The sequence below is a fragment of the Ascaphus truei genome, chromosome 16 (genome assembly GCF_040206685.1).
Source record: "Ascaphus truei isolate aAscTru1 chromosome 16, aAscTru1.hap1, whole genome shotgun sequence".
NCBI classification, from domain to species: domain Eukaryota; kingdom Metazoa; phylum Chordata; class Amphibia; order Anura; family Ascaphidae; genus Ascaphus; species Ascaphus truei.
This window is the reverse complement of record NC_134498.1, coordinates 34,438,929-34,450,078: the sequence shown is the minus strand read 5'-3', so window position 1 is coordinate 34,450,078 and position 11,150 is coordinate 34,438,929. Positions and strand designations below refer to the sequence as shown.

The following is an 11,150-nucleotide window of genomic DNA, read 5'->3' as shown; positions in this document are numbered from 1 at the left end:
CTGTAGGACCGTGTCAAGGTATATATAAACGTGACAAATTCCCCTGAAGAAGACGTAATCACGTCGAAACGCGTAGAGTCGGGCTTTCTCCGCCATCTTGGGAGAGGAAAGAAGCAGGGGAACCTCCGCAGTCTGCAGTTCCGGTGAGCGGTGACGTCACATTCCGGAAGTGACGTTCGCGGATGCCGGTGGAAAGAAGACTGCATGAGACGAGCTACACTACTGCAGAGACTTTATTCCCAATGCTGTTTTTCCTCGTAAAGCCGTAAGCCTCCAATTGTCTTTTACATTTTATAAATTGTATTTCCATCTACACTATGGCTGTTTTCTGCTTTCTTAAGATGTGCTGACCCATATACCAAACCTCCGGAACGGGCTACACCACAGAATTTATTTGATTCACATGCTTGCGTTCCTGCTACTTTTGTGAGTAGGAATTTGTCACGTTTATATATACCTTGACACGGTCCTACAGTATTACACTATCCACTGTTTTCTCTTTTTTGGGTACTCGGCGACGCTCCCCTGGAACCTCATCCACACAACTTGTATACCAAGACCAGGTAGGGTCTATTCCCACTAGGCAGGCTTCTGACAATATCCGCAAGATAATAGATCTGTCCCACATATACTGGCAAATACTGACCAGGGTCAAAGAGCTATATCGCACTCGATCAGTAAAAATTACAAATGCAGGATTTATATCCAGCTCTATCCATATCTCAAGATTGACTAGACAGGGTTGCCTCTTGTCTCCATTGCTCTTTGCTCTATTGATCGAGCCCTTGGCCCATCTGGTCGAACCCTAATATTGAAGGGATATGAGCAGATGACATGGACTACAAGGTCTCCTTATTTGCGGACAACGTCTTATTGACTATCACCAAGCCCTTAACTTCTCTTCCTAATTTGTTGCAGGTGCTTGAACTGTATCCAACGGACTCAGGCTTCGAAATTAATCATTGAAAGTCCCATGCCCTTGACATTAATATGCCCAAGGAAATGGTCAAATTAATTACATTTCAATTTTAACTGGCAATCTCTCCCGTACCTGGGGGTGAATATTCCCAAGAATTAGGCTACTCTGTACAATTTAAATTACCCTCGCCTAATCAAGGATTTTAGGAAAGACTTGGAGACATGGGGCAAATACAACATCTTACGGGTTGGCAAATGGATCTCCATCCCAGAATCATGTATTTCTTTAATCGCTGCCCACACCAGTCCAACACGGAGACCCGAAAGGGCTCCAAACACATATCTCCAGGTGTGTGCGGGGAGGGAAACACCCCAGGATCAAAAAGGCGATCTTATACAGAGCCTCAAATTGAGGGGGATTGGGTCTTCCCAATCTAGTGAAATATTATCCAGTATTTTGATTCCAGATACCTAGAAAAGGGCCTAATTTCCTCAATTTAAAAACTATTGCTGGGCCAGGCCTATGACCAAAATAATCCATATGTGCGCAAACGGGGGGGGGGGGGGGAGAATAAGGCGAGATCCTATTTGAGGACGCATGGGATAACATATGTCTGGCAGCAGCAAAGCGCTCGATATGCACGACCATTAAGGGAAATGCATACAAGACTCTTCAGGTGGTACGTGACCCCGGCCAGATTACATGCCATGAATAATAGGCACCCAGCCAACTTCTTTAGAGGCGGTGGCCAGAGTGGTTCAATGGCTCATATCAGGTGGTTTTGCCTTGTGTTGGCTCCTTTCTGGGAAAGGGTGTTTGGCCTCATTAACTCATTGATGAACACCTCATTGATGAACACCTCATTGAGGCCTGAGCCTTGGTTAGCTCTGTTGAGCAGACCTCTCCCCCTCCCCACCTCTAGATGGGAGGTTAAACTCAATCACATTCTCACGGCCTCCAGGTGTTGTATCGCGGCTTGGAGAAAAACAACTGTCCCAAATATGAACAGGGTTAAAAACAAACAAAAAAACAGGATTTGGCAAACCATTACCATGGAACGTATAATGGCTTTCCTGAGGGAGAGATGCAGCCAGTTCTCTGGAGTCTGGAACCCCTGGCTGCAGTCAGAGGGACTGGGGTACCCCAACAGTGGCATAGCATTACTTTAATCAGGTTACTAAAAATATCTAAATTATTAGAGAAGAGAATTGGAGGTTTCGGGTTAGGTGACACCCTCGGGGGTTCCGGACCTGGTAGTTGGTGTCAGACAGACCCCCCCCCCCCTCCACACTTTTTTCCCCTGTGTTACATCTTTAAGAATGCTGTATAAAACTCCCTCGCAACAAGACATGACCTTTGTAATTTGGAAATGGATGGGGGTGTACCCATTTCACTGTCATAATGTCCAATTCTTTTTTTTTTGTTGTACTCTCTCCCTCCCCCCCACCCCCCATTTTTGTTATTTTAAAAGCTCTGTGTAACACACAGTGAATGGTACAGTATTCCCCACTTTCATTGCCATCGGATCTTGTGTACAGGACAATTAACAGCCGCATTACGAGTGAGATCTGAGAGAGAACATTTTGTGCAGTAAACAGCGCAAGAATAGGAGAATGCTAAAAATAGCCTGCATTAAGCACAAAGTATAACCAGATGTAGGGAAGGTGTTGGCCAACTGTGGGCCTGCGGCAAAAAATATATATTGGGAGTTTCCATGTGACCGTGCCCCGATCGGCACTCAGTTTAATGAATAATCCCCCCGCCCCCACGCATAGAATAATAACTTGACATTTTGTATCCTGTTTCAGATCCCATCCGGCTCCATCCATGTTCATATTAACCAATTCAGTGCCTTTACAGAATGGAAGGGGTTAAAACAGGGGCTCTCAACTCCAGTCCACAAGACCCCCCCTCCCCCCCCAAAAAAGGTCAGATTTTAAGAATATCCCTGCTTCAGCACAGTCTTCGTCTGAGCCTCTGATTGAGCCAACTGTGCTGAAGCAGGGATATCCTTAAAACCTGACCTGTTGGGGGGGAGGGGGGAGGAGGGGTTCTTGAGGATTGGAGTTGAGAACGCCTAGGTTAAACATGTAATCTCCCTAGAAGCCGGGGAGGGAGGGGTTAATTCGGTGTGTTACTACGCCGCATGGGATACCGTGACTCGGGGGCGGGATTCAGGCGGCCGGTGATGCGGTGGCAAGGCTGTAGAATAATAGGCACCAGGAACTTTTGTAGCACAACGGTTATTTGTGTGCCCAGCACAAGGACAGATCATACACATTAATAACATAGGACCGTGCTATATAACAGACAGACATGAACACCGTTCTTCCATCATTGCCCACTCAGCACTCCGATGAAGGTACTTTCATTTCGTTGCTGAGTAAACGTGGGACCCCCTTGTGGCTACAGAACGATAAGTGGTATTAATCCGATTATTCGGGCAGCCCCTTCAGAAATCCTGGTGGGTCCTTCTTACTTGACCCGGTACCTGGTGCCTGGTTGGGAACTGCTACTTCCACACAGACAACCAAGGAAAATTAACTCTTTGGGCACTGGAGGGCTATGGCCTCGCCGGCAATCCGTTTCCCCTACATTGCAGACGGCGTCCGGCGATCTCCCCTGGGACACGAGCATTGTGAGGGCATGACGTAGCCACTACGTTGTGGCGCCCCCTGCTGGAGTGCCAGACTCCATGACGCAGGGCATGGGTGCTCAACTCCAGTCTCCAGCACATCTGGCTCAATCAGTCCCTGCTTCAGCAAAGGTGGCCCAATAAGAGGCTCAGTCTTAGACTGAGCCACCTGTGCTAAAGCTAGAATATCCTGAAAACCTGACCGTGTTGCTTGAGGGCTGGAGTTGGGCACCCCTGATGTAGGGTGTTAAATATGTAAAATCACCTAATCCTGCAGCCATTTAACTGTTACATACGCCTACAACGTATATTATCTCTAAGGCTGAGGCCCCAGTACCTCCGCTGCACGCGCGCCCGCGAGACTGGCGGCGCGTGCAGCCGATTCCCCGGTCTGCAGGGAACTGCAGACCAAAAGACCGGGGGGGCGTGGTGAGGGAGTGACGGGGGCACGGCCATGACGTCACCTGGCAGGTTCGCCCTCATTGGCTGAACCGCCCGGGGGCGTGGCTTAGCGCTCCGTAGCGAGTCCCGCTCTCAATTCTATTAAGAGCAGGAGCAACTCGCGCCACAGCACTGCGGCCCCCCCTCGCAGCGGGCCCGGCGCCATTGAGGGGAGGGCTCTCGTCCCTGCAGCGTCCGCCACAGCGGGGACCAGCCCTTACTGTGCATGCAATGTCTTGTATATAATGTATAACCCTGCTCACTTAATGTAACCATGTATCTGTCATCATAGCTCTGTGCCCAGGACATACCTGAAAACGAGAGGTCACTCACTGTACGACTTCCCGGTAAAATATTTAATAAATACTGTAAATACATTTAAATACTGAGAAACAAAACAAATAAATGCACATTTCCTCTGTTGTCAGCCAAGCCATGTGACTGCCAGCAGCAGCAGCACCTCTTATCAAGACACTTGTGTGAAGAAACGTAAGGATTTCCAGTCTTGATGGTGTTTTACATTAATCAAGTATTTTCTTTGACATTTTAGATGAAATAATGTGGGTACTGGGCACTGCCTGCCAATTGATGCCTCCCAATGTAAAATATGCAGCTGTTAACAGCAGAAGTTTCATTCAAGTCACATGGTCACAAGGGAAGGGAATAAGAGGACTAGTTAGCAGTAACTGGTAATAAACAAATTGAATGCAGAAGTTATATTCGGCAAAGGTGTATGTTAGCCCTCCAACTTTTGAAGAAGCAATTCAAGCCTACAAATATATATATATATATATATATATATATATATATATATATATATATATATATATATATATATCATAGAAGCAGGGGGTCTCCGGAGCTGAACCCCACTAATTTCAGCTCTGGGGACCCCCTGCTTCCGGAGATACTTACCTCCGCAGTAGGTGCCGGTAGCCGCTCCGGCAGAGCAAGCTGGCCTTTAAAGTTTAAAGCTCCCGTGTCACGTGGGCCAATAGGAAGCCGCACAGATGACATCACCGCTTCCTATTCCCCCGCATGACGCCAAATCTTTGAACAGCGGCCATTACGTAATCCCTGGTAGTCGAGGAAAGCTGGTACCGGCACGTAATGCGGAGGCAAGTATCTCTGGAACAGGAGGTCCCCGGAGCGGAAATTAACAGGGTTCAGCTCAGGAGACCCCCTGCGTCAAAAAAAAAAATATATATATATATATATATAAATCTAAAATTCGCAGGCTTGGATTAACTCTATAAATGTCACCGACACACGCACACCCGTAATTAACTCATGATGAAACCTGCTGCAGAATTTGCCTTCCTCCTTGTTGCATAGATCTGCGACTGGACAGCGATTCCCCCCCTGCTGGCGGCTCAGGTAACAGCAGCGCTAATTGTTTAAATCTACGAGAGGGGAACAAAGCTACACGAAAAGGGAAGCGCAAATCCTAAATTAAACAAATGTTCTAGAATTGCAATCAGAAGGGTCAGTACATAGTGTAAAAAGTGAAGCATTTAATTTATAACCACCTTACTATACACGCTCATATCTGGGGGGGGGGGGGAAGGGGGAGGGAGAGATATTGGGGGATATCGGTCATATCTCTTCACATTCATCCGCACAGATATTTTTGTTAGTGTTTAATGATAAGGAGCGGCTCAACTAGAATGGGTTCCAAATCATTATAAACTTTTGCTTTAAATTAAAACCGTTAATCTTATCTAATGTTTCCATGTGTCTTCTGTAAAACTAACATCTAAATAAATGAATACAAAAATATACTTTTTTAATGACAGCCTTTTGTTAACGGCTTGCACGTAATGAATACGGGCTATGAGCAGCTCCCCCTGCTGGACAACGTGATCTGATAATGTTGAAAGCCTTGTACTGTACATGTTTTCAAAAGGCATTCAACTATTAGCTTCCTTGCTTTTGTTAATAGAAAGAATAGGGGCGAGCTGTGCTGTGTATAGGCTGGGAGGTGTCTTATAGCAGGGGTGCTCAACTCCAGTCTTAAAGACCCCTCCCCCACGCCCGCAAAAGGTCAGGTTTTCAGGATATCCCTGCTTCAGCACAGGTGGCTGATTCTGTCCCTGCTTCAGCACAGGTGGCTCACAAACTATGCTAAATGTGCCTTTTTTTTAAAGTCTACCAAAAAAAAATGGCAAAGAAGTCAGAGCCGAGTTAGGGCTCCATCCTCATTCGCTAAGCTTTTCAATATTGTGCAGCATGCCAAATACCACCCCCCCCACACACACACACACACACACACACACACACCCCGCCCCCCCTCTCCAAACCCTGAAATAGGGCTTTTGAAGGCAAGGGAAAGAAAGCAGAGAGGGTTGCAAAAACAAAAGCCGTATATCAGCTGTTGGGTGAGATTTGGCACCATTGAAACGCTTGGCCAACCACTTGCAAATTGCGCCAGCTGCGATTCAGTGGCAAAAACAAGTATGGTGGAAATGTGGCGCTTTACTTGGCCGCGATCATGCGATTGCCCCGGCACAGACAACGGAACGAGAGTTGTCACCGTCCCTGTACGATCATTATAGCATGTAGCGGCTGTATCATGGCGTGCCAGACCCCACGACCTAGTTCCGTCCCTGGGCACCAAAAGGGGTTAATGTTGATGGCACAAGCAAAGATGTTGAGCATTGTACAAGTCACAGACCCATGTTACCTTAGGCAAGTCGATTGACTTCTGTGTGCAGTCCGCTGTGACGGGATTGTCAGGCTTTCAGACGCAGGGGTTCTTTATTACGCCAAGTGCATTAAGAGAACTCTACAAGCATCATTACTGTTATACAGAGCTAGCCGTTATTTCCCTCACTGCCTGGAGACAGTAGTGCGCTGCAGGGAATGCAATGGTGCGGATGAATGTGCCTATAGATGTTGGTCTCTAGAGCCCTGAAGATTGAATATAATTCAGCCTTTATGGCGTTCGCTGTCCTGTAATTTTAATAACGAGTATTGATGCAAAAATACACATGCCGGTCACCAACGCAAATTCTTCCGAGGTGGGCAAACAACAAAGATGGCAAAGTTGTGATCAGATGTGAGATATAGATATATATTAAAGGAAAAAAAATTGTAACCTGTATGGGTTTATTTTATTTCAACGAAAACAAAAAGTAAAACAAAATGGGAGTTTCCGAGCGACAGTGCCCCGATTGGTACTATTGCAGTTCGTTAAATAGCTCTTAGGAGTCAAAATGATCAACAAATGCACCTACTCCATCATGAAATTTGATAATTCACGGAAAACTTACCATTTACAGCAGGGTTGGCCAACTCCTGTCCTCAAGGGCCACAAACAGGTCAGGTTTTCAGGATGTCCCCGCTTCAGCACAGGTGGCTCAGTCTTCGGTTGGTGGCCCTTGAGGACTGGAGTTGGCTACCCCCAATCTGCAGGCTATATCTTTATCTTATTTACTTGTGAGAATAAATCAGAAGCCTTGATGCTGAATCAGACATACTTTAAGTGAGCAGTCCTACGTACCTGTACCCGGATATATTAGGAAGGGTACTAAAATCATTTTTTAATAGTACCATTTTTTTTTAGCATCCAACTTTTATTGTGGCATAAGAAAATACAACAAGCAAGCCTTGCACAACATTTTGGAGGTTCTGCTCCTCTTTGGCAGGTGAGAAGACTCCTTTGCTTGAACCCTGAATTACAATTGCATGGCAGGTTCATCTGGCAGCATAGGACTTAACTAATTATATTTGAGATTACTTCAAATCAGCACTATTTACATATTAAGGGTGGGAAAGGATCAGTTCTACAGGGTAGCATAGAGCATAGGGATATCATAGGACATGTCCGGCTCTAATGCTATATACGCCGAATCGGCTGTTCGGACCATTAATGGACAAAAATCCCAATTGATCCAGATGGCCACTTCAATGTATATACTGTAGAATGAGGCCCTAAATAAGAAGCAATCACCATAAAAAGTGGGGATTCAAGAGCATGACGTTTGCACCCATACCACACGTTATCTCCTCGTGTTGCAACCCTTGTGGGAGATCACCCTCCCTCTATCCTAGCATTGAAACCCTTGTTGGAGTTCACCCTGTCGCTCGTGTTGCAACCCTCATTGGGGGATCACCCTTCCTCTCCTAGAGTTGCAACCCTTGTTGGAGATCACCCGATCTTTCCTCGTGTTGCAACCCTAGTTGGAGATCACCCTCTCTCTATCCTCCTCCTCGTGTTGCCGCCCTCATTGGGGGGTGGGGGGAGGGGAGATCACCCTTTCTCTCCCAGTGTTGCAACCCTTGTTGGATATCACCCTCTCTCTATCCTATTATTGAAACCCTTGTTGGAGATCACCCTGTCTCCTCATGTTGCAACCCTCATTGGGGGGGGGGGGATCACCCTTTCTCTCCCAACCCGTTTTTGGGATCACTGGATTAAAGTCATCTTTCCAAGTTAAGAAAAACACTAAAGTATGTGCAGATGTAGCAAGACTTAAGGTTTTCTGTAGTGGAGCCAGACGCAAGGTTTATCGCTGTGGGGGTCCAACCCAGAAACATGGACCACCCGCAGCGTGACCGCGCCATCTCCAAACCCGCGTCTTTTAACTCTGGAGACAGCAGGTCTGGCTTCCTCTGTATTCTGCCCATTGGGTACAGAGAACAAAAATGGACAAAACAGGACATGCTGAAATTGATTCTTTTTATTTTAATTTTGCTTTGCCACCATATTAGTTTGAACAGCTTAAAATAGCAGCACGGTCTTAAAAATATAGCAAACAGCTTGCCAAAGCAAGAATAATACCTGTAAATATAGATCTATTTCTTTGGTGCTTTGCCTTTTCAGATGCAAAGATATTAACGCTCAGCACACTGCTACTTGCTGTCTATCGTCTGCAGCACGTATTTAACCAGCGGTTTCCAGATAAAACAGGGTCGTTTTATAGAGGATAGCAGTTTTAAATAAAAATTGTAACAAAAAACGTTCATGCAGGTCTTATACAAAAAGAAAAATATTTTCTATGGTTATGCTTTAAACCAAGATACATACAAAAATGCGTTCATTCTGAATATTACAGTATACTGATGACTTTGGGGCAGGAAAATACTTATTGCTCATAGTATGCACGATGCTCTTAAGTGGAATCTATATGGACAGCTATGGAATAAAGAGAAGCAAGCTGGTATGTGTTTCTTCCAAATAGGATTAGATAGCAAGCCCCCAATATCCAGATGACTGCAGTAAATATTTGCAGTCAATTTGTGTATATAGTTCCTTCATACAGAACTTAAAAGGCTGTCTGCATGGATATTCAATGGTGCGGTCTCAAACGAAAAACCATGATGTTGAATGAAAGATAAATATTTTAGTGTATAAACAGAAAATTAGAGATGTGTAATAAATTCCATCACCATATGAAGAAATGCCAGCAGTAGAAAAACGTCTTGATTGTACTTTGTGTTAAACCCACTTACTACTGCGGATGCCTGAATCGCATTGCTCTGCAATGCATTGAAAGTGCATCCTATAGTAAAGGGGTTGAAACTGGAACAACCAAAATCAGCCCATGTATGAATGCATTTCAGTGTGAACTTGACAGGTCGACGGGGAAAGAGAGCACTTCTGGCAGACCGCTCTTCTTCCTGAGAATCGGGAGGTTTTTAATGTTGCGAAGCAAACCTTAAAATCTTGCCACCTTCGACAGTTCTTAAACCGGAACTGCCAAATTTTGCAAGCCGTACACCATGGGGTTTTATCCACGCTCCTCGGTTACTGCGAGTGCCAGGCTTAGACTTTCTTCATCCCTCGGCCCATCAAGCAAGCAAAGACTGTCATGACCATCTTGGGTTTCACTTCCACCAGATCCTCGGGGAGAGCGTAGACTTGTGCACCAATTCTTCTGGCCATGGACACTGCATATCTGGTGGTAGAAGAGATGCAAATGGTCTTCCCATGATCACAGGCACAGGGGTTCAGGGATAGAGGCCAGCAGATTTGAGAGGGATTAGAAGAGTTAGCCCAGGAGTAGTCAACTCCAGTCCTCAAGGCCACCAACAAGTCCAGTTTTAAGGATATCCCGGTTTCAGCACAGGTGGCTAAAATCAGTGACTCAACAACAGCCACCTGTGCTGAAGCAGGGATATCCTTAAAACCTAAGCTGTTGGTGGCTCGAGGACAGGAGTTGGCCACTCCTGCTTTAGCCTATCAAATTATTTGGATGCATCACACATTTGCCTTTGACAGTGCTAGACCAATGAAGGTCCATGGTAGGAATAGTTTGGGGCAACAATTTCTCTTCATAATACAAATGTTAATAAATAACCATGCATAGTCCACGTTCACATAAAATCGGTCAGCATTTTGCTTGATGAGACTGCTCATCTCTGGATTCTTTAAAACACGAATGTATTCTTCATAACCGTATGTACAATCTACAGGAACAATCGCTTGCTCCTACAAATACAATCTACATTTTTCCCAGGAACAAAAAGATTATACTTTTGTACCAAAACCAGAAAAGTTGTCCAAGACTATAGGGCATTTAATCTATCTTCAAGTAGGATGTGTGTTCATGGAATATCCATGCTTGTTTTGTAGTGTTTTGCCCAACTTACTTGGCATTCTCATGTTTGTCTTCTTCGGAGAAATCACCAGTCTTAACCAAGTCATAATTAATGCAACCGGGCTGTATGGCGTCAATCAGATCTACTACTGGCAAGCTGGTACTGATGGATTTGTCCTGGAAAAAAAGGGAATATACTCATGACCAATGCATGCAGCTTCTAATTATTACCAAATACATATGCAGACGAGAGTAGAGTAACCACAAGGTTGTAAAGGTACCATACAACCTATGACAAATTAACCAAAAGCAGTGGAATGTTGAGTTAAATCTGTGTGTTTAACAAGAGGGGTTTGCGTTTCTCTAGTTACGCCCTTTTGTGCGATTTAATTGCATTTGGCAAGAGTTTGCATAGGTAACCCCCCTTCCCTCCCACTTTATCTTTATTGCCATTCACAGGTAAAGAATGGGATAGAGGTTGAGTAAATATTGGATTAGTAAACACTCCTGCATTCAGAAGCCCCAACAAGAGGAAAAATGTACTAGATTTTAAAAGAAACAAAATAAAAAGACAAACTATTACCTGTAAGTATGATTACATTTGTTTAAAGAA

At 45.1% G+C, this 11,150-nt stretch overlaps 1 protein-coding gene across 1 annotated transcript in view; it reads right to left on the bottom strand.

The window, feature by feature from the left end:
• Window positions 1-8,659: 8,659 nt before the first annotated feature.
• PLS3 (plastin 3) overlaps window positions 8,660-11,150 on the bottom strand; it is a 77,475-nt gene continuing 74,984 nt past the window's right edge. The window contains 2 exon segments of the mRNA XM_075573131.1: window positions 8,660-9,895; window positions 10,590-10,714. Coding sequence (XP_075429246.1) covers window positions 9,763-9,895; window positions 10,590-10,714 — 258 coding nt within the window. The 3' untranslated portion in view covers window positions 8,660-9,762.